Source organism: Cataglyphis hispanica, chromosome 4 (assembly GCF_021464435.1).
Source record: "Cataglyphis hispanica isolate Lineage 1 chromosome 4, ULB_Chis1_1.0, whole genome shotgun sequence".
NCBI lineage: Eukaryota > Metazoa > Arthropoda > Insecta > Hymenoptera > Formicidae > Cataglyphis > Cataglyphis hispanica.
Genome location: NC_065957.1, coordinates 530,251 through 558,208, shown reverse-complemented (window position 1 = coordinate 558,208; position 27,958 = coordinate 530,251). Strand labels below are relative to the sequence as shown.

Sequence of the window (27,958 nt, the reverse complement as noted above, 5' to 3'; positions counted from 1 at the left end):
CGATGAAAATTCATATATAAATATTTTCACCCCAAAGTTTCCTAAAATTTCCAGGAAACGTCTACAATCGCATAAAATTAATTGAAAAACGAAAAGTATTAATTCCATTCCCCCGCCTCTCTCTCTCTCTCTCTCTCTCTCTCTCTCTCTCTCCCTTCGCTTTAATAGCGAACAACGAATATTAATCATCTATGCCGTTTTCATGCGGATGCCGATCCATCCGTCGACGGCACGTCGCTCCAGTACCGTAATTCAACATCGAGAGACTTTCTTATTCCTCGCAACACGCATTCCGCTTCGTACCGAGGGGAGGGAAGAGAGAGAGAGAAGGTGACATTTACGAGGGCGACGGGTGCTAGAAGGGAAGAACCAGTCCCTCGTCGCGGTGCGTGAGTTAGTCACGGTGGAACGTCGGACAATCGCGAATTAACTTTCTTCGCCGCCTTCGACTTCCTCATTCGATGCTCGCGCGATCCGCGGATTAGAGCGGATTCTCTTTATCGACTCTTACTCCACCGTCGCCGCTTGCCATACATACGCACGCCCGAAGGCCACGTCAACTATGTAGATTGATCTCTTCCTCTTCGTTCTTTTTTTCATCTCGGCGTTCTTTTCTTCTTTTTCTTATTACTCTTCTCGGAGTCCTTTATATCCGCGTTGCGAGAGAGAATCCAATCTCGGCGTCCTCCGGGACGCTTTGATTGCCCGTATAATTTCAGGGGCGCAATACTCTTTGACGTAATCGCGTAATAATATGTACGTCCCTGTGCATGAGTGTTGAAAATTAATTATAGCGGGAAGAAACGGAGTTATTGGGAAAAAGAAACATCAAATCTTACTATATTAAATATTAAAAAAAAAAATGTACAATTTTTTTTTTTATTACAAATATTATACAGACATATCGTGTCGAAGAAGAAAACGAAAAATGAAATGAAAAATGGATCGCTCGAGTGAACATTTTAATTATGCAGATAAGAATGCAGCTGCATAACCAGATGATACTTGCGTTTGCAATTCGATTATTAAATTTCGAGATGAGAAAATTGTACAATCTCGGAGAATTTCATGAGCGAATAGACTTTTTAGTATGAGACATTTGTCATACAATACTTGTATAGGCTTTAACTTAAAGGAATAAATAACGGATGATAGAAAAATTGTCGTTGTATTGGCTATACAATTGGGCGCACGTGCTTGGGACGGCCCTTAAGGCGATAGTCAATTGATTTTGACGATTATAGCGACTTGTTCTCCCCTCAGCAGCATCTGTGGCACGTGTCTCTCCAAGGTCTCTGTCTTGCGCTCCTTCCTTACCACCGTCTTGGGGATACCGTTTTCTGCCGCCTCTACCTTGACTGCATCAGCACCTGAATCAAAAATGCAATATCGAGTCCTTGTGACATATGTGTTTCCCGATGCACACTTCCTTCTTTTAGCTAACGAGACGACTTCTTTAGAAATTCGATATAAAAATGCGCGCGTAAATGCCAATAATACTTATCAATTTGACCGAAAAATCATAATCTATCAAATTTTCGTTTATTATATATGATAAAAATGTTTATCATTTTGTTCAGTCTCATATATGTCGTTAAGAGCTTAAACTTCCTGACGTTTTGAAAAATGTACATTTTTTTATAGGTTACTGAAAATGTGAACAGATCGTCATATTTTCAGAGCAGTTTAATAAGATTTTCAGAATTGATGTTAAATTTATATTAAATATTGTTAAATTTAACATTGAGATAATTAAACATTTTACAGTCACAAGTTTTCAAGGCACTTTATGATCAATTTTTTATTTTTTGATATAATTCGAAATTCAGTTTCAGAATAACGAGATTTGTAGATGCATTGCATAAGCAATTTAAAAAAAAAAAAAATTCCACATTTGAAATACAGCAGATATTGACCGGAAATGCTATCGGGAATACTTGGTGTCATAAAAAAAATACGGAATGAAAATGTCACTGGGGTCACGAGGAAAGTCTGGGAAGGTTGTTTATACCAGCGCGTGTCCACAGAAGTGCGTGGGGGTAGGTTGAGATGCGGGGGAGGGAGAAAACGGAAGAGCCACTAGAGGGTCGGAAAGGGGGCGGTTGGTGGCAGGAGCCAACAGGACACGTGTACATCGATCCTGTAGGCTGTTCTTCAAGGTCGCCCATCGTTCCTCCACCCCTCCTCCCGCAGCTACGTATCAACGACCTCGCGACCCTTCGCGATACGGTTCCGAAGTACGTCAGTAGGCCAACTAGCCCTGAACTCGGCGCGCTAAGAGAGAGAGAGAGAGAGAGAGAAAGAGTATACACGCGCCGCCCCCGCGGCGTCGTTTTTTAAATCACCATAAATATGACGACGGAGAAAAGAGTTTAGGTCTTTTGCCACCTGTTTTCTCACGTAGCCACGCAACACGTTATCTTGCTGTTTTTTAATCTGCTCCAGCGATAGTTTGTTTAAATTGTAAGTGAAAAAATAAATTAATCCACAATATATATCCCAGGAAGTTTTTAGATTTAATTAAAATGAGGATATAAAGCTTTTTATTAATAAAGTAATGTTTCTTTATTAAAATCGTCATTAGATCGAATAAAATAAGTAATTAAAAGAGAATTCTCTCATCAAATCTTTTTAATTTGATGTTTTTTTTTATGGGATCATATATGTCTCATGTAGTATTGTATTATAGAAACTAATATATAATACAAAATTTACGATATCTGTCTCGACAGTTTGTTTATTAAAATTTTAAAATTTATGTAAATTTCAGAATTCAGATATTTTATTGAGAATGAGAAAGTATATATTTTCAAAAATATTTTTATATATGTATCGGGTGCTTTTGCTGAAGAGATTATCCATTTTATTTTGATGCCGGAAAAATAATCGTCAATTATCTCGCTTGTTATAATTCTATTTATTATGAATCATATATATCATATATACGATAAGCAAGATATAATCGCGTGTGTTTAAATTTCTATCAAAGCACTTTTGTCCTCCCAAATTAATCCCAGACATGTTTTTGTATTGATGTAAACAACATCCGATTGTTTGATCAAATCGTCAGGGAAAGTCCGCAAACTTCGAGACATGACATGCGCGTTAATGAGAAACACATGACGGCAAACCCCGATATGTCAGACAAAAATCGCTAGATTTTAAAAGATGTTGATAGTCACTTGGCGATTCCTCGAAAAAATAATAAAAATCGCACGCGATATGTAATTCAGAGAGCAATTCTGATTTCAATCTTCGGGAAAGTACGTCACATTTTTAAAGGAATTTAGAAAAAGTTTATCCAGCGATGACATTTTAATGGAAATTTCCTTGACCTAACAGGCTATAATATTTCATATGTAATATATTCCTTGAATAAGTACTAGATAAGGAAATAATGCATTTTCATTAAATAGGAAATTTTATTTAAAAATATATATCTTGAATATTTAATGTAAAAAATTTCGGTTGATATTTCGTTTACAGATATCAGTGTCATCACATGTATCGATTTATTGTACTTTTCGATTCTTTCTATCTAACGATTTAAAGAAGCGTCAGCGAATCTCTGAACAATTTCTTGTACATAGAAAGAAAACGATTCAATGTAAAAAGTTCGACGTAGATTGTGTTTGACACGGCCAGTACGGATGAATGAAAACGAGAAGCCGAAGATTGGAGAGCACGTGGCAAGAAGAAAAGAAAGGACGAAAGAGGAAATTTGTTAGGTCAAAAGAAATGCGCGGGGGAGCGTAGGGGAAATGTCGCGTGGGAGTCGACTTACGAGAGACGGAGGAAGTCGCGGAGACAAAGAAGGGGAAGGGAAAGGGGAGGAAGAAGAAGAAGAAGAAGAAGAAGAAGAAGAAGCAGTAGGCCGGAGAAAAAGATGTAAGAGGAGAGAAGAAACACGAGCGAGGAAGCGCGCGCGCGCGAGAGGGCACCCGCCCCGCGCGCTTCCTCCCCCTCCCCACCCCTCCCGCCACCCTCGGGGAGAGCGCGGGGAGCTCTTCTCCTCGAACGCGCGTATCGAACGCGCGCGAGCGGCGACCACTATAATGTAGTCAAGGTCGGTCCTTGCTCTCCTGCCGCAAAGCGGCGACCTTAGTGGGATATATTATCCCCCTTCGCGCGCGCACGATACGACGACCCTTCCTTCTCTTCTACTCTCCGCACCGGCTACCGCCCTTTTGCCGCGCGGTGTAAATAAAGACGAGCGGATCACACGCGCGCGCGCGCGCGCACTCCCGGAGTTCGTTAAACTCTATCGATTCGCGTAGCGAGAGGAACGGCGACATCCCACGGATCCCACCGGATTAAAAGTGAATCAATTTTGCCGCGAAATCGATGAAATGTTATTCTTTTGTGAAGGAATGTCGAGGGACGTGAAAAAAGTTCGTTCATCGGATCGAAGAAATAGAAATATTGAATCTTGAACTTTTCCGCACTGTATAAATATTCGCATAATTCTCTTCCATTTCTCTCAGTATATAAAGCATATAAAAACGTACATAATAAACAAATAATGTAAATATAAATTTTATATAAAAAGGGATAAGTAATATTTTTTGAAAGATTCCAGGGATAATTTTTACTTTGCATTTTTACTCGATGATAAGATATTTACTTTGTGCAGTGAGCTTTCGCGAAAAGTAAGCTCAATCATAATTGATTAAATGATAAAATTAGTGTGCAAACATGCTGAGGCTCAAAATAAAAATATGAAGGAATGCAGAATAGAATGCTATCCGATATCAACAAGTGATAATTGTTTGAAGCGAATGCACATCGTGCGATTATACGACAAATTTGAATGCTGATCTTTCGATCGAACTGCACGCGTCTGAATCGATCAGCGAATGATAGCGTTTAATAATAATAATCCATTATTCGATCAAATGGCGGAAAGTCACCGACCGACTTTCGCGAAACCACCATCGGCTCTTCGTGAAGATTTTTTATAGTATATACGTGTACAAAAAAAAAAAAAAATGAAAGTAACTCCAACGAGAGAGACCGAGTCAAAGAACGCGAGTAGCAAAAGTCGTTCATGGTCGGGCCGATAGCGAAAAGCTCATTTTTCGACAGACTAGGATTTTTTAAGGGATTTTTAATCGAAGACGAATTATGTATCGAGCTAAACAAATAATGTATAATATATTTTTGCTCGGTAAGATACATAAAAAGTCTGATTGTTTCATTTTTTCATCGTGCGCTTTTGAATTATATACGAATTTTTAAAGATCGCTTTAACGAACGAATGATGACTGTTGGTTTATTTATATGGATTAATAAGAGTGACTGTTATAATATAAGAATAATAATAATAAGAAGAAGAAGAAGAATGACTATCACTCGAGATCAAACAAATAATACAAACAGAAAATGGCGTGTCGGTGAGGTTTTAAGTAATTTAAAATTGAAGCGACTTTCGTCAATTATGATCAGATAATAAAGTATCTACGTCATTTTGTATCGCCGATAGCACATAGCAAGAAACAAACTGATTAAGAGATAAATTTGAGAATTCCAAATTCTTTCGCGCGCAGATTATCAGTTGAAAAAATATACGATTGATAGTGTATTTATTCCATACAATTTATAATTTGAGTGCAAATACCACACACACATAGATATACATTTCATGTATTAAAATTAGATTGATGATATTTGATTCATCATATTTGTCAAATACAGTTAAAAACGAAAATAATTACACAATTTTAACTACACAAATAATTGTTATCAATCATCAAGTAATCTGCCATTCCAACACATTTCATCTAAAAAGAGAAATTTTTCGATTAAAAAAAAAAGAAAAAAATAAAGATTTTATTTCGGAAAAACTTTGTGCATGAATTTAATATATATTTTAAGCTTAAAAGGAAGAAGGAATTATCGAAATATTTACACAATAAAAATTTGTGTGGTACTAGCAAATATTTTTTCTTAAAGAAATTTTAACGATATATTATATATATAATATATCGTTAAAATTTCTTTAAGAAAAAATATTTGCTAGTACCACACAAATTTTTATTGTGTAAATATTTCGATAATTCCTTCTTCCTTTTAAGCTTAAAATATATATTAAATTCATGCACAAAGTTTTTCCGAGATAAAATCTTTATTTTTTTTTTATATATATAAATAAGTGTATATCAATTGCTCGATAAGTTAGAAAGACGTAATGTCACAGTTTCTCCAAGCGAACCTTTTCAACATTATTGCCTGTTATCGAAACACGTGTAAAATTCTTCGTCCGATGAAACATCGCATGAATTTTTTCGTAGGGTCGTCCCGTTCAACACTCGCGCTGTGGCCTGAGAGAGACGTCGAAGGTTGCGAAACCCACAGTCTTATTTTTTGTCGCATATCCAGCTCGATTAGCATCTCCATCTCTCGCATATGCATCGTCGCATTATATCGCTGCAAGTTGCAAAAACTCGCAAGCGTGCGAGAAGGCAAGGATAATCGATCGGTCGATTCTTTTCCGACACCTGGATTTTTTTTTTCTAGGCATTGCGCAATAACATTCTATACGTTTATGCATCGAGGGTGATTATTAAGACATCGGGAATCTTTAATTGCTGATAAGTGAGGCCGTGCTTTATGAATTTTAATGACGTTGAATTACACTCGCATAAATCCTTTTTCGGATGAAAGAGCATATCGTTTGACGCGGCGTCGTTATATTCGTGTCATGTCGAAAATTTCGCGATACTTATTTCATTGTGTTTTCTTTCTCCCCAAAATCTTGGAAAACAGATTCGACCTCGAATGAATAAAAAAAAGATACTGAAAGCCTTGTTTTCTTTTTTTTCTATTTTATATCCTTGAAAAAATTTAGATTAAAAAATATAACTTATCCTTAATCATAACGAATTGAAAACTACAAATGTTCTATGTAATAATTATGTAAGATTGTAATGTCTCTATATAATCTCAGCGCTCGCGATCAAGTATGTAATCATTTTATGCAACTATGTTTAATTTTTTATTATTAGTTTTTCTAGATTATTCTAGAAGTATGAAATATACATACTTTATATTAATATGATCATAAACATTAACATTAACATAAAATCTATAACATTATTATAGTTGTTTTCATTGTAATTATGTTAGTCGCATTAAATTGTTATATTTGTAAAAATAATAAAAATTTGAGTCGACATCATATTATGTTTGAGCTTATTATAAATACTAAATATAATTATGTAATCTTCATCGTGCATAATTCTGTTGAAAATTTATTTTGAAATTATTTGAAAGCTATTATTCAGGATATTATAATTTATTTTACAGTTTTTTTTTTAACTTTATAAAGATTTTATAATTAACGATTGCTCGTAATTAAGAAAGTATTTCGATATTTCAGCGGTAAAGAATAATCAATTCTTTATTGTCTATACTATATAAAGAATCTGTAGCTGCAGTGTGGAAACGTGCTTTATATGATCGATGTATATAATATGATCGATTTTGAGAGTAATAACATTTCTCGACTTAATCCATTAACGGCAAATGTTTCATTATATCGAGAGAAAAATTCAGTATAAAAATAAAATAATTTTCATAATAAATAACATTCTATAAAAACAACTTCATATAGACAAATTATCTTAAATTAGTGCGAGTTTTGTGTATCAACATGAGTTTTAAAAAAAAAAAAAATAAAAATAATTGTGAGGGCAATTTAAATTGAAAGTCCTTACAATTACGACTCTTGATGGATTATTCGAGGCTTTGATAGGATGATCGTACATACCGAGAGCGGGCGCTTTCCTCTCGACTTTGCGGGACCAGACCTCGAAGCAGTCCTCCAGCGCGAGATTCCAGTGCTTGTCGAAGGCGGCCACGTATGCCTCCACGTGTCCCCTTATTCCGCGCGCGTTCCTGGTGTAGACCTTGTGTACAAAGAACGACCGATTATTCCTTTTAGATGGCGACTGGTCTCCGAGTTACGCGCGACTCGTTTATTCCAGGTAAAGCCGCGCACTGACGGCAGAAAAGAGACGGCGCGATCGGCATTCTCTTCACTTTCGATGATCGTGCCGAAATGAGAGAATAAATTGGAATCGTGTGTGGATGGCATAGATAACAAAATATGTATAATAAAGCAAATAGTGTTAACGGAGAGTAAAGGTCAAAAAGCATTTGCTTGACTTTCCTATGATAAATTATTTTTATCTGACTCATCAAATTCAGTATGTATCTTCTAGATCAGCGATGTATGATTATATAAATCATGTATGTCACGTGAATGAATTTGTAAAAGAGCGTGATTGTAATATTGCGTTTTTTTGTATTATTGCAATTTTTTACGAATATCTGTATATTCGACAAAATCGAATATTTATGCAGGCTATCGTAGAATGCGAGTTGGTCTATTTTTTTTTTATATCATATATTTCCATAAGAAATGTATTACGCATTGTACGACTAACTGTTGTAATTCAAGTATGTGTGTTGGAAATATAATTAATTTTTCTTTCAGTAGTCTACAATGATATATTATTAATATTGTCAGTAAATTTGTATAAGGCTGTGCAACTAGATATTATTCCCAATCTTTTTCAATTTTAATTTAATATAGCTAATTTGTTCTATTATATTCTATCTGAAAAATTTCATTTTTGATCTTTCCTCGGTCTAAATTTCAATTCTCTTGAGAATTCAATCATGCTCGCTCGAATCGAAAGAAATATTTAACACAATATTGTGAACGATAGATATAGCAGTAATGAGACATCGCGCCTGATTGTTAAGAACTCGCGTTACGTGTTGGAAAGACTTGTCGCATAGATACGGCCGCAAGAGACAAGATAGCGGTCTGATAGGCGGAAGTGCAGGCCGAGGCAAGGCTCCCTTCAATGCCTTTCGTATGTACGGTCGGCTTTGTCGTAATGAAAATTAATTGCGAGTCTCACGGATTATGTGTCATCGCGAACCGTTGAATGAATGCCGTCGACGTCTGCGAATTAGTCGGAATCGATCCCAGAACTCCTCAAGACCGCCGACGAGGAGTTCAGTCCTTGCCGAATTTCAAGATACGAACCCTTCCATGTGTTTCTGTTTTTTTTATTTTAAAGATCGATAGATGAGTAAATGAAGCCATTTCACTCATGCACTCGTTACTGCAAATTGATGTGAAATATGTAGTTTGGTATTTTCTATTTCATCGAAATAGTCCGACTAAATTAAATATCCATCTGATTGTTATGCATATAAATCGTATAAAGCACGTGTTGAAAATTTGCCATTGCTTCGGAACTGCAAGAATTTTGCGCGCTTGATGTGTCAGGATTTTCTTGACCGTGGATCCAAGGATTTCGTCGCGACCGAAAGATTGCGGCAATGAGATATCGAGGACGATTCAAGAAACATCGATGCAAGACGTAGATTCAATTAGACCGAAAAACTTTGAAAGTAAAATGGAAAATGAAAGTCGATTTTTAGGTACGAAAGTTGATTTAATTGCTCGGGGTTGTCGACCAGATTTTTCTACTTTCTTTCGCGATTTTGCCGAAATCGCGTGCTGAATTTACTTCTCGAGAAGAAAATATTCCACATTGTGTCATGAAGAAGCGCAAAGTTATTAGTGTAATGCAAATTCATTTTTTCTTAGCGCTTGTAGCGAACAAAATATGAGAATCATAAATCTCTAGGATTATTAATCATCAATTGTTCACAATCAACATATCGGAACGTCGCGATTTTTTTTCCCAACGCACTTCTATTCGTCCGCGATGAAACGAATTTGAATGACTTAATGATTAAAAAAAAAAGAATAACAATTGCAGCAATTTGAACAGTCGAAGGCCGAGTGATCGATCTATAAGCCTGAGATAAAAATCTTCTTTCCGGATGCGCTCGAAGGTCGCGAAAGATTAGGATCTATCGCGTTCGTCGAGGACGGCGATTCGGAAAAGAATTTTGAAGAAAACGACCGACGTCGAAAGTTGATAATTGCGATTAATTTAGGTTCGGTTTCGTTCGCGGAAGCAGATTAATCGAAAAGTCCATTCTCCTCGTTAAAGATATCCGACGCGGAGCGGCGCTTCCGCAGGAAGAGAGCCCAATTAAATCAATTTGACTTTTATTTTCCATTACGCCGTCTCATTGTCCTATTATTAGCCGGCCTTAACGCGAGGCGGCAATCATTAAGCGCGCAGCGCCGCGGGAAATCATCACGGGCGCGATTAGATAAGTATGAGGATGATTTATCAGCGTGCACATCACACGGCCGCGATTTTATAACTTGCCACAGTTATGCGCTTCCGGATGGGCCGAATCTCGAAGACGTTGATTATGAATGTATCATCGAACGCGGGATTATAGATTTTAGACTACGCGCACTAGCTACCTAAACATTGTTTTTTTAAGAATGTCGATCTGAAAAAAATTTTCTCAGAATTTTCAAGAAATATCGCCGCAAAATTATAACCGTAAAGAGTAATAATTTTAGAGAAATCGTATCAAGTTGCGTATAAAAAAGTATCGCCCTTCGAAATCGTCTCGGAAATGAAATACATACAATGGAAAAGTTTTGCCAATTATTTTTTTTATCATAACATTTTCTACGGAAATAAAATATCTTTTGCAAGATTTCATGTGCAACCAGTCATTAGATTTCGAAAAATCAACTCTTCTAAAAAAAGTCAATCGGGTGTATGCTTTAGGGGAGCTATGCGACCCTTTTTGGCGGCCGCGATGTTGACTCGCGTCGAATCGTTTGTCGCACGACGGCGATATGTCAGGGACGTAAGGACGGAGAACGCCCGCTCGGTCGTCATGGTTACGAGTGTTGACCCGAGGGCTTTTCCCTCCTCCGTCGAGTCGCGGCTCTCGACGAAGGGAGGATTCTTGTCGCCCTTCCAACACCCCCGCAAAGGGTTCGCGTACGTGTCACTCGGCTGCGAAAGTGTGTCAGCTGTGTATGCCTGCACGCACATGCCAGGGGACGAAGGGGATGGAAGAGAAGTGACAGGAGCGACGACCGTTTTTAGGATTGCTCTTTCGTTCTCGGCAATGATGTAAAGGGTTAGGGAAGGAACTTTTTTCACTAAGTAATCGCGACGGAAAATATATATTTTTTTTAGAATAACAATACTTCAAAATAGTACATTTTTTTGTTTAAAAGAGCTTAAAAATGGGCAGAGAATTGGAAAAGGGAAAAGCATGCTAGTTTTCAAATTATTATTATTTTTTTATTATTATTTACTTATTATTATACTTTTTTATTATTCATGCATTAATAATATAATAATATAATTTTTTGGAAGGATTTCATTTGGAAGAGAAAAAGCATTATTCTTTTATTAAAAAATATAGTAATATGGAAATTTGCATAAAAAGAATCATTGAATTTTTTTTACATATGATTATAAACGTAAATTATTACTTATAAGAAAGATCAATCGATGTGACCTACCCTAATCCGAATTCTCTTCTCCATGCATCCGTGGAGCATTCCTAACGGACCAATGATCTTTTGCATTTTTGAGAGTACATTCTTCTGCTCGCGTCTTTTACGGGGCACTGGTTCTGTAAACAGTCACTCGATTTGGATATTTTAATTGAATTAAAATTACAAAAGAGACTATATGTATATAAAACCTATTTAATTTCGCATATACTTACATATGTATGAGAAAAAATTTACAAGTCACTTATCGCTGGACTTTAGAAAACAAGATTAAATAAAAAAGAGCCGCTTTTAAGTTGGCTTCGGAATATCGAATTTTAAACTCGTATATCTTAAAATACACAAGTCTCATGATATTAAAGTTAATTATTCAATCATAAATTGCAAATAGCGGTTTTTCGTGTATATAATAAAAGCGGAAGGAGTCAGTCGTAGGAATATTGTTTTCGTTGAGAATTCATTTCATATTAAACATCATTAAGAATAATCAAAATAAAAACTTTAATAATAAATTAATCGATAGCGCAATGTATCTCATATATTTTTATATATTAATAATAATTAATATATATTATAAAAACTCACATATATATATATGTGTGTGTGTGTGTGTGTGTGTGTGAGTTTTTATAATATATATTAATTATTATTAATATATAAAAATATATGAGTTATATTGCGCTATCGATTAATTTATTATTAAAGTTTTTATTTTGATATATATATATATATATATATATATATATATATATATATATATATATATCATACGAGTTCTGATTGAGTGCTTGACTTTCAGTGAAGTGTCAAAGCTAAAAGTGTTCGATGCAATATAAAGCAAAATGCAGCTTGTTTGACTCTCCCTATATATTATTAATAACAACTATAAGAAGTAACTACTATTCTCTATGGATTATACTTGAATAGCGACAAAGCTGTCCGAAGTCTCGAGAGCCGGCTAGGTTACGACGATGGACTTTTATGAGCCGCTGTAACATCGCGCTAATAAGAATTTATGCGGCTCTCTCGTGTCTCGTGGACTCGCTCGACAAATCATCGTGTGAGGAGAGGAGAGCTGATAGCATCGCGTTCGCGTCGTTTGCTTCTCCAGTTCTTATTCCTTTTTTCCTTGCCATGACGAAGAGACTTTACGCGGCCACGAGAGCTTCATTAACCCCGCCGTCGCTCCCGTATCCGCTTGTGTAGTTATACGCGGTGATTCGAAACTTTTCTCGTTGACGTAAATCAACGAAATGCACATGTGGCAAGTGCAATTGGAATTTAACTTTGTATTGACAGTTTAAATTAATAAGTTTTTTTTTCTTTTAATTTCCTTATTGTATCACGTATTGCAATTTTTTTTTTTGTTCACATTGTTAATAATTGGATACTTGATACATGTTTTTTGCTCACGCTAATGATAAGTTAAGATATCAATCATAACGAGTCATCGTTCGTTGCAAATTTATTTTTCCGATGAATAAGAGCTAAATAAAATCCTTCGCGATTTAATTGAAAAAACGTGTTCTTCCACATCTATTTATATCTCTGAAGCTTAATTCTCGCTTATTACAAGTGTAAATAATCTTTGCATATAATTATTCTTTTCTGGAAATATTAAATGAAAAACATTAATCTCAAGTTCGAAGACTTTAGCTCTGTCTTTGGTTTTTTTTTTTTTTTTTATCTGTCACATAGCAAATATTTCGAGATTAAACGATCAAACGATTAAAATTTTGTCAATATGTTTTATAAATAGAAATAAGAAAAAAATGTTATATAAACATAGCTCAGAAACATTTTATTATCACGTTATGTTGAAGAAAAAAGAAGTTGGTTGATTTTCCATTTCAAAACCATTTAGAAACATGTTCCGTGTTTCTAATGCAATATGGACATTGTTGAGAGATTGAATTTATTATTTTACAAATTTCATATCAATCTCTAGTTCTATGAATGCATATTATAACATTTTAATAAAATGTTTCCGGATTTATGTTCATATAAAATATTTTTTTCTTATTTCATATAATCAAGAGGAAGTTTGATTATTTGATTTTGAAACACCATATATGTAAAAATTAATCTAATTCAGGATGTTTCTATCCAAATCTTGTAAAAAAGCTCCTTGAAAAATCCCTAATATTCCAGGATATTTTTGTCCAAAGTTCTAGATAAAGAGAATATTGTAAAAAACTTTGTAAAATAAGTTTTTTTATTGTATGCATTTTCTAATGCTTTTTACTCATGCAAAGGAAAAATACAGAGCCACTTAAGTTTCAAGTTGACAGATTTGCAAATGTACTGAAAAGAAAAATGAATAGCTTTCGCGTAAGATAAACATTTTTCACGTAAACATTTTCATTTTTCATCATTAAAAAAATTATAATAAAAAGAATATGTACTACACATTTCATATTTTATTAAGACATTGAATTATTAGACATTATATGAACAAATTATATATATATATATATATATATATATATATATATATATATATGTATTTAACAGATACTCTTCAAATAATTTGGCTTATTAATTTTCCGATTGCTTAGAATATAAAAATATATTATCAAAGAAAAATTTTACAAAGTTCCTTGATAAAGTTCTTAATAAAATTTCACGAGAATTTCTTAATTTCTCCAAGTAGAAAAGAAATCCCTGAGAATTCCAAATTTGTTCATGTATTTCCAAGGAGTAAACACCCTATAACTTCTTAACTAATATCGGGGGTTCGGGGGATCTCGGTGGAGCCGGTCCTGACGTCGTCGCGCGGAAAGAGGAACGGAGTGTGTTACGTAAAAGCCTCGGCGCGGCGAGTGCACTTATTTTCTCCGCGTGCTCGAAATTGGCCCACGAGAGGAGGCAGGAGCGATGCATAGAGCGAGATGGACGGTGCCAATTGGCTTTCTCCGATAACTTTCATACCACCTCTAAAGGCCGCTCGCTCCGCTTCTTTTTCCACCTTTCTTTGTTCCTTTCCGCGTGCACTTTCACTATCACATGGCGATCGAATTGCGCCTGGCGCGGCCGCGGAGGTGGAGGGTCGTCGGCGCGGAGCGTCTCTCTCGGAGCGTTTCACGCTCGCTCGTAATTAAGTCGCGAACGATCGCGTCACGAGCGCTGATTATTTCCTGATCAGATAGTAATTGTAGAAAATAGCTTCTTCCAAGATTATCCACACGATATACTACGAAGAGGCGCGAATATTTTACAATGCATCTTTACAAAGAAAGCGGAAACTGAGAGCTAGCGTGCACCGCTGTAAAGCATCTTGTATTTTTATTAAACAGAAATAATGCAGCTTACCCCTGAACGAAGAAGGAACGCTTCATTTCATCTATAACAGATAAATCTTATCTCAGAAAGAGGCGGGAGAAAAAAGATACGGAGGGAAAATGAGACGGAGGAATAAGCGCACACTGTCTACCTTCGACCTTCCGGCCGGTTTTTCCTCCGTTCTTACGCGAGCTCTCCTTCGCTTCCTTTGCCGCGGAAGATAGCACCCAGAGAACGTTCACGTTTGCGTGAACCGCATGCAGGAAACCGTTAGGATCGCGCGGCGGCCACGAGGAGAGGAACGCGAAACGGTGACTTTATCGCCCCTTCCCTAGATAGGGTGAGCCCACGTAGGTGTCCGCCGCGTGTTCCGTACCTCTTGCCGCACGTTCGTTAACCCCTTAAGACGGCATGATGCTCCGGACTAGCTTCTATATACAAGGTGTTCGATAAATGCGTTTTTTTTACTCAACCGTAGTTGACAACTGAATCGTCGGAAACGGTTTATCAACGCGAAGAGATACATCTAAACTTCGAAATATTTCCAACTAGTGACGATTGAAAGAAAAAATGATTTTGAGAAATCGAGCCTGAGGAATTTGCTTTTTATTTCGAAAAATGGTTTATTTTTTTATAAGCATATGATATATAATTTATATTTATTGCTCCACCATTTCATTTGTCATTAAATTCCTACCATTTCATTTGTTTTTAAATTTGTCTCAAATTAATTTATTTGATTATGTTCTTATTAAGAAAGGAGACAAATTTACTAACAATTTTTCTCAGTATTGTATAAATAATTTCTGGAATTAAAAGGCCGTAAAGCCTGATGCCGTAATGTGTCCGATATTGTAGCGATTTCATAATTATAAAACGTCGATTAAAAACAAATAATATTTATATTATTTTAAATGGAAAAGGAAACAGAGCATACATTACATTGTTTTTGTTGATCACTCGACTTACTAAATCGTAGTGTATCGAAATTTGAAGCACATAATATTATGTATTATGTGAATATTATGCGTTGAAAAGTATCGCGAGGTTGTGTCGTACGGATTCACACGCACACACACTCGCGATTACAAAGATACCGGGGGGTCTTTCGCACTCGTGATGTGGATTTTGAAAGAAGGTGGACCTTCGAACGCGCGGTTCTTCCAAACGAAAACGAAGGTCCGTCTCGCTTTTAAAATATTATTATAATTTGCGCAAAGTTCGATTTAAATGCGGCCTTCGCGAAATGTCACCGCGCCAAACATCAGCAATTAATATTGATTGTTAACGATTTGCGAAATTTGTAAGGACAGAATCCTTCCTGCTTACATTCGATTTACATTGTTATCTGTACTTTGTAGAGACACATTGTTATTGGTATTCAAATTGCGCAAACATGTCCACGATACATGTGAGCCTTACTCCAATCGTAATTTGCAATCGCAGTTTGCAATATACCTTCAAGTCGAACGAAATCCAATCTGAGCCGGATTATTTTATAAAGTCTGCAAGAAAAAGACGCGAGGATATCGTAACACTAGGCAAATTGGAACTGTCAATGTTAATTGCTGTCAACTGTTAATTGCTACAATTTCAAATATAAACGAGGTAAATAATTTAATCAATTTTTTAATATTAAAAATATTATACAAAATATCCATAAAACACATGCACATGAGAATGCTTCAAGATAATATTCTGTCTCGGTAAAGTTTTTCAAGCTCTGCTTGTGAGATTATTTGAAAAGTAAGACAATATGTGTGTAAAAAATGTAAAATAATATAAATAGTGTGGCTGAAAAATGGTATCTTAATATTATTTTTTACGAAGAAAATAAAACTCCATATTAGTCAAAGCACATCGTTTGTCAAATTAAGGCTTATTTTTTTGCTTCTCCACAGAAGGAAGTTGAAAAGCACTTTGTTTGCAATTTATTACATTTTTTTCGCGATAAATGATTAACAAGCAATTAATAGAAGCAATTAATAGAAGAGACAATAAATGATTTTGGACAGATCGAGTTTTAGAGATGCAATTGAGAGATTATTACAATGTTAGGTTTATTTCGAGACAAGTTTAATATAAAGATTAAATTACCAAAGGATATTAAATGTTGAAACTTTGATAATTACACAAGAGAATACAATTAAGCGTTTTCGCACAACAAATACATATATTATTTCAACATATGCGGAATTTTGTCTTTTATAATTCTCTCTTATTATTTTACCGAACATACTTGTAGGAGAAATTCTCTCTCTTCCTCGGCGACCAAACGCGTGCGCTCGAGATTTTCCGGTCTCTCGATCATCTCGTCTCTCGGTCGCGCGCAAAAAAGGCCCCGCGAACATCTGTACGGCGGCGTGTCTCGCGTGTTGTTCACCTGCGAAAATGTTCGCGCGCGATGCGTGCGAAGAGCAGTTCGGGTTTCAAAGTCGCCTGGTCCGGAGAGTAGCCTGGCTCGCAGGTAGGTACTGACGGCTCTCTCGTCGAGGGGAGGAGGGGGAGAAGAGGTGAGCGGGGGAGGAGGAGAAGACGGGTGTCGGGGGAGGCCCTCCTCGCTCCCATCGAAAGCGGCGAACGAAATATCGCCGGAAGATTGGTGGGCGAACGGACGAGAGTTCGCGGAGCAGAGTAGCGGCGTGGCTTGTACCCGCGGATGATCCCCAGGTTGAGTCGCGCTGGGTTCAATGTCCTGTCGGGCAGCGCACCCGAGAGCCGTGGCAGGCAGGCAGGCAGGCGAGCAACAGCCACCAGACCTCTCCGCGTATATACATACACGCGTACACACACACACACACATACACACATAGGCACGCGCACACGTTTCCGCGAGATCGCACACGGCCGCGCGCTCCGCCGTTGCGTATATACGTCGCTCGCGGATATACGGGGTGTCCCATACGTAGCCTCCCAGTATATATTCCACAACGAGAGACGTTGAAGGAAAAAATTCAGAATAGTTGTATTGTCGGCATCTGATGACGATGCTCTGTCCGAGAGTTAGACGAAGAAAATGAAAGATCTCGGGGGAAATTGTAAATATCTCGGAAGAAAGTTGATTCGGTTAAAAGTAATTTTTTTAATGTTCTCTTCGCGCGAATGCCAAACTACTTTGTGTATAAAATCATGCTGCATCGAAGAAATGTGAAAGCCGATGAAATTATTGCCGTGGAAGGATCAAAATTCCTCAAAATTCCTCGAGATATTTTTAATCGCGAGAAAATGCTTGATTTTCAAGCCACATTATATACTTGAACACGGCGAAAAGTGCGCTAGTTGGCTCGCCGCGCACTGCTTTACGCGAACTAGCCATAGATACTGTTACTTTTGCGACGAGGCCCTACGATTTCCTTCTCCTCTCCCACATAATGTTCCTTTCCTCGCGAATCTTCACATCCAAGAAAGTTAGTACTGACGGTCGCGTAATTATTCGGAACTCGTTTTCGGGGGACGATTACGACAGTTTGGCGAGATTGTTTCTTTTTTCATCTCTCAAAAGAGTGAGATGTAAGTAAGAAGAAAAGGAAGAAAAGAGCAACATCTTTCAAATACTCGATTTTTTTCGGATATTTTAAACGTAGCTTGGTAAAAGTTTTGTAGCGTAAAACAGAATGCAAATTAACAATCTTCTTAAATAGTAAAAAAAAAAAAAAAATAGAGGGAAAATATAGAGTTTAACGCAATATTTGTATTAAAATTTCCGAAGTTTTTCTGTTTAGTGTAACTTAAAAAACTTTAAAAAGTCTACTAATAAAAAATAAGGCTTGCCTAATTCTATGAATTTTTAATCATATATTAATATTTCTATTATTATGTTGATAGTAAAGTTTTATTATCTATCTATATAGTAGTTTTTAAATAAGCGTAGAGTCAAATCGACTCTTGACACTTTTCTTTTAATTCTAAAGAATAAAAAAATTAGCCATCTATTTGAACTTGCCCATATACAAGATGTCTCAGAATTACCGCACTAGCGATTCAAAAAGAAGGATTTTTTGAAGAAGGCAAACTAAACTTTATAGAAGTTAAAACTATATTCTTTAGTTAATTTCAGATAGAATTTATTTTAATAGATAGAGAGAATTTTAATTTAAGGCTTAGGTTACAAAGATATACGGTGGGAAAAATTGGAAAACTTGCAAAAAAATAACAACCTCTCTCGACGTTTTCGTCGAGGAAAAATCGCCTCCAAATGATCTCAATCTGTCGTTAGCATGTAGTGCGATAATTCTGGGACACCTTGTATACGAGAGACTTCAATTCCGCTGAAAATTTCGGAAAAGACAGATTGAGTTTTGCTCTTACATTCCACGTGGAGCAACTAAATGAACCGCGCGTAATAAGGAACGGACGAGAGGAGGTTGGCGTAGGAAGGCAAATTTAGTTGAGATTCCAGCAAATCTCTTTCCCGGCCTTTCTCAATCGAAGAAAGGAGAAATCACTCTTACCCCGGGGGAAGGGTCAGACGACGCGTGCGAGAGGCAAAGGGGAGAAGGGTCCCGTTTCACGGCATCTAACGATCCCACAGATTTCCGATCGCGATCGATCCGGAAATCGCCGCCTCTCCGAATTTTCGTTTCGTTTCGACATAAGCGAAATCGACAGATCGGATGCCCGGAGGATGCTCTGCCCTAATTGATATGTAATCTCGCTCATTTTCTCTCGTCCACCCCCTCCCCTCCTCCCGCCGTGCATTTTACGACCGATCCCCGAGGGTCTTACGCGATCCGGTATAAACCGTAATTATCGCGTGATCGTAAGATGCTTGAACGCGCGGCGGAAACCTTTTCCCGCGATCCTCACGGCGAATTACTCCGTGAATAATCTCGAACTGAATCATCTCTCTCGTTGCTTCCCCGACCATTCGCGAATCTTAACGATCTCCTCCATCCAAGTATATCGAGTTTCACTACTGTCGTATTTTTGTCAGAGTATAAAAGTATAAAGAAAACTGTGTGTGTGTGTGTGTGTGTGTGTGCGACATAAAGAAAATATATAAATATAAAATATTTCATATTTTCGCAAGAATCGGATTCTATTTCGATTATACTACTACGATGATAATGAAAACAAAAAAAGAGATGAGAATTCGACTTTTTTTCTAACGTTTACGTCAATTAGACGCGAAATGCAAAAATATCCTCGGAGTCCTCGGAGAATCCGAAAGCGTCGTTCTAAAATTCTAGATTCGAAATTGAACGATAGAATAATTCGATTAATCATAATCGAATGAAATCCGATCGCGCTTGTCCGAATAATACGGCAATGGATACGAGTCTGTGAAATGTCGGTGACATTCTAGATTTTAAAGGGCGAAAGCGCCGGCTGGCTGCTCGGATTCGGCTCGTGCTCGATAGTCATCTGTTACGTTGGGATAGGTCGAGAGGCGGCGGGTTATACGCGGTGCACACGAGCACGGTGTCGAGAAATTGGATCGTCCACGGTGTACCGGGTGGCGACGGAATACGGAACTCGGGGGAAGTCGAGCTCTCCGCCCCGAGACATTCTCGCGAAAGTCGAATCGATCGCACGCGCGGAAAACGGGAAGCGATCGAAGCGTGGACCTTCCCCCCCCCCTCCCTCCCCCTTTCCGTCCTCCGGATGCTTGGATGAGCCGGGACGAGCGAGAAGCTGTCTTTTTTTATCTCGAAGCAGCGTACAAATAGGAGCAGGAACTGAGGGAAAAAAGAGGGTGAGGAGAGGAGGGAAGGGGAATGAAATGTGTGTAGGAAAAAAACGCGTGCTCTCGCCGCGTGTTGTCGCGCGAATGTTGCGCAAGGGAATCGCGGAGAGAAAACACATCGACGAGTATTCCGTTACTCGAGGCGAACGGCTGCCGTCGTTGCCTTGCATCGTGTTCGTGCCATAAGCGAGAGTATACACGCGCGTGCGTGTGTACGTGCTCTCTTGGTGCGGCGGACAACATCTCGGGAGTCTCTGCCGCTAGAGAGCGAAATTCGCTTCCGGATACTAAGATACTTACTTAGAGGAGCGGCCTCTTTTTCATCTCCTCCTCATCATCATCGTCGTCGTCGTCGTCGTCGTTTCCTGTCGCAGTCATATGTATGTCACGTTACGATAGGTCGGGAAGACTTTATGGCGAGAGACTTAACTCGATCGAGATATATGGGAGAGGAGATCTATTAGGGGGAGGGAGATGGGAGGAATAATCCTCTTTGGAATATGGATCTATCTATTCGAGAGAATACAAATTAAAATACTGATTTTAGTCCCTAGCAAGAATTAGTCCCGCCGATTGAGAAGATTTCATAGAGATTCTTGATTTTATATAAATTTTTTTACTAAGTTATATTAATAATAATTTTATTAAGTTTTTGCCATATTTGAACTTTGAAAATCGAGAATCTTGTGAATTATATTTACGGGATGTTATCTGTGAATTTCGAATTTTTCACGTACCTTTGACACAACATCGCTATCGGAATATTTCGCGAACGAGGATATTCAAGCCAAGACCTAGGCTAAACCAACAAGAATACAGCGATATCTAACGCGATAAAAGCGTAAGATGCCCTGATGAATCGCGGCACCTCCAGCCACGCACGTCGCGTTCTCGTTCGCCGGCGCGTGTCCGCGATTGGGAAAAATCGCGGTTCCGGCGGAACGTGTTCGAGGGCCCCGAAGCCGGCGCGGGGAGGCTCGGCCGCAGCAGCGAGGTCGACGTCCGGGCGCAACAAGTGCGCGCTCTCGAGATGCTCTCTCTCTCTCCCTCCCTCCCTCTCCCTCCCTTCCATCCCCCGTCTTTCTCCGGACACACGTTGGTGATCGGCTTCGATAACGCTGCGCGCGACTTTCGACGGCGTTCGAACTCCTTGCCGCGATCGTCGAAGCGTCGACCTCCGAAATACGCCCGCGAGACGCGCGTCACTTCGCGACGCTCTCTCGCTCGCTCGTGAACGGATTTAGAGACGGTCGTAAACGAGAGCGCCGGAAGCTGAACGACCTTTTTGAGGTTGCGCCGCGGCGCGCCAAGTTCTTCCCGCTCGAGAGAGATAGAGAAAGAGGGAGAAGTCAGGAGAGCTAGTCTCCTCGTCGCGCGATGCGTAGCGATGCTCAAATATGATCGAATCTTTTTTTTGCCTTTTCACACATGTGTGTATCGTCGATGTCGTTTTTATAATTTTTCGCAAGCTGCGAAACATTTTTTATATCGATCGAAGAAAGAAATAATCGCGACAAAATTGTTAACAAAGAGAGAAACTCATTAGAGAGTTTGCATGTATATTGTTAAAAAACAGATGTATAATTTCATGTCTTTTAAATTATAAAAATTTTTAATTTCCTCTCTAGAGATTTCTAAAAATTTCTCTATTTTCGATTGAAATATTAGAATTATTAATATATAATTATTATTATAAATAATTTTGAAAAACTAATTCCCAACTGTTTTAAAGAGAATCCACGTTATATCAAAAATTTTTAATTTTCTCTCTAGAGATTTCTAAAAATTTCTCTATTTTCGATTGAAATATTAGAATTAATAATATATAATTATTATTATAAATAATTTTGAAAAACTAATTCCGAACTGTTTTAACGAATCCCCACGTTATATCAAAAATAAAGAATTATGGGAAGCTCTTTCCAATGTGCAATTTTCTCATTTTTTGAAAATCTGAATCTGAGACGATTTGGAGATAGGTTCGTGGATTGCCAAAAGAATGTGGGCATCGATATTCAGACATCGATGGTATTATCATGAGCATCCCTAGACGTACCGCGACGCGGAGCCTCGAGTTGAGCGCAAGAGGTCGACGTCCGGGCGCGCAACAAGTGCCGCACTACGTACACACACACACACACACACACACATTATTGCCCCCTCTTCTCTCTCTACACACACACAGCCCACCTCCCATCTCGCTCGCTCGCACAATCGCATGACCACCGCAGCGGTGCCTCTTCTCCACCCCTTTGACAGTGGGCATCCCTCCCTCTCTGTCACTCGCTTCCTTTGCTTCTCTTTGCGCGACCGAGAGAAGGAGGGAAACGAGCAACGACGAGAGAAGCGAGGCACACGATTCGAACAGAGGTGCGGAATAATAAAAGAGAGACGAAGAGAGAGAGAGAGAATCGGCGTGACCGTGCTCCTCTCCGCACACACCACGTCGTCGGTAAATATAAAATTGCACTGGGTCAGGGATCCGTGATTTATCGGCTGCCTGGTGTAATTGGCCACCGGCCAATAGATATATACTTCCCCCCTGGGTGTGTGCGTTGCTAGAGTCCGGAGCGAAGATGCTATACTTGCGTCTTGCCGTCCAGCATCGTCTCGCTCCTCTCCCCGTATACGCCCGCTCATTTCCGTGCAATAATCTCAAGTATCGATTACGTTTAGGGTTGCCAGCTTTTTTTCAAACAAATAACGTATGTAACTCTTTTAGGAATAAAAGAAGAGTACACCAAATAAAAAAAAGTACATATTTTTTATATTATTTATACATATTTTTTATTACTTTTAGCAATATCTAATAAGTATTTGTCTTTTTTAAAGACTTTTATTGCATCTTTACAATCGATATTGAAATTTAAATATATTAGCAATTCATTTTTAATTAAATTTAGAAAAGCTTTTCCATTTCACGCATCGAACGCATAGATCGCCTGAAAATCTAAAAATTATAAATTTCCAGGCGATCTATGCGCTCGATGCGTGAAACGGATGCATTCATAGTAATAAATCACGGCGACATCCACCGTAAAAATGATAATGAAAACTTAGTATTCGTAAAATAAAGTATTTTAGCGTGCTCTATTACTTTTACAAAGTATGTTCGTCCAAAATAACGTACAATACTTGATTTTAAAGTACGGGTGGTGGCAACCCTAATTACGTTTCCACTTTCGTCTCTGGAATCGGGCCTCGACTTTTTCGAAACTCCAACGACGAAAGAAGCGAGATTTTGTCCCGCGAGATACGTACAGCGTGTTGCGTTTGGTGCGAATATCAATCGGGCAGATCAGCTGTAATTACGCTCGTTCGACTTTTCCAAGGAGATGGAACTTTTTCGATCTGTTAGACTAATTATCACGTTAGTTTCTATCTGAGGATTTGAGGTATATGAAAAAGTGAATCTCAAAAATGTAACGATACGCGTATGTTTAATAATGATTGAGCAAGAAAATTTGAATCTTTTTTAATGATTTGACACACGATACATAAGAAGATGTACTTGATGTATATTAGAAGAAGTTATTAGTAAAAAAACTTTTGCCGCTTTTCTAAGCGATATTTTATTTATTTAGCGAGAGAGAGGGAATACACAGAGAATATTTTTCACATTTATAGGTTTTAGAATATTATTTCAAATTCTCTTTACAATGATATTGGTCTGGACATGTATAAAGAGACTTTAAAGAGATAAAGAATTATATATTACTTTAAAGAAAAAAAATTTATATACTTGCTCATATACATATATAATACTTACATGATATAGTCTCTTATAAGACAAGTTTCTCTCTCTCTCTCTCTCTCTCTCTCTCTCTCTCCCCACCCCCACAGATCAGTTAATAATATATATTAATTGTGGTTTCTTCTTTTTCTATTTTTTTATCATCATTTTCTAAATGATCAAAATTTTCTCGCTGTGTACAGTTGACTTTTTTCATTAAAAATCCATAGTGATTTCCTGCTCCCCCGATGCATTAAATATAAAAAAATGATAGTTTCAATCGAACTGAAATATTCAACATTTAAAAATGTGCAAGGAAAAAATGTTAATAATGAACGCGTATTGGATCCTAGATTCCTCAAATCTCGTAAAAACTTCGTCATTGGAAATATTTACCGAAATCGAAAAATCCCTCGCGTAAAAATAACTCGCGTGAGCGTTTTGCGCGTGCGGATCTCCTTGTTGAAATAAGTGAGATCTCAGTCTTGAGAGAGCAAATTTAATGGACATCGCTTAGAACTCGCAAGGTCGCGAGAAGATCCGCAACGGTTTTCATTAAGCGGTGCTCGCTAAGAAAGAAAGACAGAGGAAAAAGAAAGAAAGAAAGAAAAAAAAAGGGAGGATCCCTCTTTCTGTCATTTTCTTCCAGCGAGAGAGTACTCGCGCGACATTTGTTGATATCGCGGCAGAGGAAAAGATAGCCGTGGAAGAGAGGAAACAATGGGAAGTCTCTGTACGCGTCGACGACTCGGTCTCGGTCTCACAGCGCGAGAAAACGGTTGACGCACACTTTCGCGGAGGTCAAATTCCACGCGCGACTAATGCAGCCGCCGTTGCGGCGACCTTTGTGGTATTTGTTAGGCCGTAAATAAAGTGTGCGCCGCGCACGGTATCTGGAATATAAGAGCTCGGCGGATGATGTACGAGCCATGGGCTGGCGCGAACACGACGAATGATAGATTTCATTTTCGATACCTCGGGCGACCGCGCATCTCGAGATCTCACGAGCGTCTCTCTCGATCAGCTGGATGATTACAGCTGTGTATATATCCGACTTTTCATATGTTACGTATATGGTAGCCCTCTGGAATTCGCATGTTTTTAAGTCTGACAACAGATTTTTCGATCACCTTGAAGTAGATTGGATATCATTTATACTTATTTTTCGTATCAATGGATAAAATGCTATTGTGTATTGATTTTTTACAAAATTAATTGTCATGCAGATTGATTAAAGCGATCGAGGAAATGTCAATGGAGGAGAGGGATTTTGCGGATTCGTGCCCGTTAATGCCGCAACGGCACTATTGAAATTCGATATTACTACGCCAACTTATTATGAATGAAGCCCTCCAGCTGTTCACAATTGCACGCGAACGCCATCTGTCGCGAGACGTGCGAAAGCCGCGTGTAAATCGAGGATCCCTCCGAGTTTCCTTACCTTGATGCGGTAAAAATCTCTGCCTCGAGGAGGACTCCGGTACGGTTGATTTGCTACTCTGAAATGGAGATAAAAATAGAAATACGAATTGAACAAATCAATATCATATTTCTATTAAAATATTCCGAGAAGACGCTAGTTATTTTTTTTCGCGTTTTCATGATTGAAAGCTCACATTTTTTTATTTTGCGAATCGCGACATTCGCGACTCAATGATTTCACGATTATACAGATATTAATTTTCCATGTATATTGCATTTCACATTTTTCGGATTGCATATATTCCGAGTTACACAAATTTTACAACGCATATATATATATATACTCTCATCTTTAAAGAAATTCAATATCTAATTTCTCTTAATTCTGATCTCTATCTCTCTCTCTCTCTCTCTCTCAAAGATAGAATATTTTAGGTATTCTGCAGGTTACAAATTTAGCTAAACGATTCATGGTTTTCATGGATAGAATCAATTTCTAAATCTAAGCGAGTATCCTAATTTCTATGCGTTTTAGCTTTAATAAGTCTCAAAATCTACAACATAAAGTTTGTTTATGTGAGGTTAGATTACGCTGGCATTGCACAGAAAGGCTTCACTTTTTACAAATAATAATTTCGATTTTTAATTAATGATTCACTGGATAACTTTCACGATTTTTCATAATTTAACACGTTTAGTATCTCGATAGATTGATTCCTTTATTGGATTTTCGCCTCCGACGATTAGCACGCAGGTTAGAAATTGACATGTCGCGAGCACGTGGTGAGAGATACACACTTTTGTCGACGCGTTGATACCCTTCAAGACGGCCTCGAATTTTGAAACATTATCATAGATCGGCGCCGAGGGATCTAGTCGTATCTTAGGCGAATATAACGCTTTTAACGGATCGAACTTATCACTTCCCGCATCTAAACTCTCGTCCGAGGTATCGCTCTCGTCCGCCATCGATAAGTTTACGCGCTTCACTTCTTGCGCTTCTCGCACTTTGACACTACATGTCTCTGTGCTATCGGTAAACACCGACTACGTTTTACAAATCTCGTTGCTTTTTTCGGCGCAACATGATATCGAAAAAGAGAGCGAACGGTGCTCAACAAAGACGTTGACACAAGCGCGACAAGGAAAGAGTTTAAAGTAATCACGCACGAATCTCTCTCTCTCTCTCTCTCTCTTTCTCTTTCTCCCTCTTGCGTGAGGATACACGCGACGCTTCCTCGATTAGAAAAAAAAAAGAAAACATCCGTTTCTCGATCTATTAATTAACGATAGTATTAGCCGGGAGAGTAGAGGATGTTAACCTCTCGCCGCGGTGAAAACTTTCTTTCGCGGTTGCGAGTTACGTAAATGCAGTTGAGTAGAAGGTGCATAGAAATGCAACGGAGGCGGGGAGAGCGCGAGGTTACGCGCACAGGAAGTGAAACAGAAGCCAGAAAGAAAGTTCTCGGTGTTTTCACTTTCATGGAAATTGCCCGCACCCCCTCTTCCTCCTCCCCGCTCTGTTCTCTCTCTCTCTCTCTCTCTCTCTCTCTCTTTCCGCCATTATTATGCGAATTAGCTACGAATCATCATCCTCTGCGCGCATCGATGAACAGCCCCCGCCCCTCTCCTCGAGGAATCAATCAAGTCTCTCTAACAGACCGGAACTTTTGTAAAAAAAGAGATTTTTGTTCTCGATAAATATGTCTCTTTTCAGATCGTACATTTTTCCATTTTCCTATTACGTATTTCAAAGAGATAGTTTCTCGAAATCAAAAGTGTTTTTGACAGAAGGTGCATTTATATGACGTTTAAATTTGAACGTCACATAAATGCGCCTACTGTCAAACACTTTTGATTTTGAGAAACTATATGACGTTTACATTCAAACGTCACATAAATGCGCCTTCTGTCAAACTTTTGATTTTAAGAAACTATCACTTACTTTAATTTATGTATAAAGATATACGTTTTTTTTGTGTTTTTTTTTTCAATGTTATCACACCCCCAATGCATAGCGTGATTACGGATCTGCAAAATATGAGAGATCCTTATATTTCTCTTCTATTTTTCCACAGAGTACAGTATAGTATTACGTCTTGTATAACCTCATACGGGTATGGTATACAGACAGGCGGTAGGAGAAAGTAACACTATCATCAAGTTACGTTTTTTCAGTCAAGTTTAAATTAGATTCCAAATGAAAGTATGAACGCACGATGTAGCGGAAGTCATTGCGAGATAAAGAGAAGAAAAATTTAATTTATCGAGAGAATGTGTTTATAAGAGCTGTATTTAATATTTAAATTATTGCAGACACGTATAACACACACTTGGGAACCTTAATTAGACATACAACATTGGAAATTTTATATCGCAAAGAAATATTTATTCTTATTTGTTTAAA

The 27,958-nt window shown here is 38.0% G+C and overlaps 2 protein-coding genes across 5 annotated transcripts in view; one reads left to right on the top strand and one right to left on the bottom strand.

The window, feature by feature from the left end:
• The window catches only part of LOC126849075 (ecdysone-induced protein 74EF), a 187,161-nt gene that overhangs the window by 33,912 nt on the left and 125,291 nt on the right, over window positions 1-27,958 (top strand). The window contains exon 1 of one of the 4 annotated variants that reach the window (XM_050590580.1): window positions 16,170-16,318. The exons of the other annotated variants lie outside the window; for them this stretch is intronic. The gene's annotated coding sequence lies outside the window, so the exon portion shown is untranslated. Of the gene's footprint in view, window positions 1-16,169; window positions 16,319-27,958 lie in introns of those variants that run through there. 4 annotated transcript variants of the gene reach the window in all.
• LOC126849100 (U7 snRNA-associated Sm-like protein LSm11) lies at window positions 213-26,726 on the bottom strand. Its single transcript, XM_050590655.1, has 5 exons — window positions 26,350-26,726; window positions 25,571-25,628; window positions 11,435-11,547; window positions 7,769-7,907; window positions 213-1,370 (listed from the first exon to the last, which is right to left on the bottom strand). Exons 1-5 carry the CDS (start codon window positions 26,518-26,520, stop codon window positions 1,222-1,224), a joined length of 630 nt encoding a protein of 209 aa, XP_050446612.1. The 5' UTR covers window positions 26,521-26,726; the 3' UTR covers window positions 213-1,221.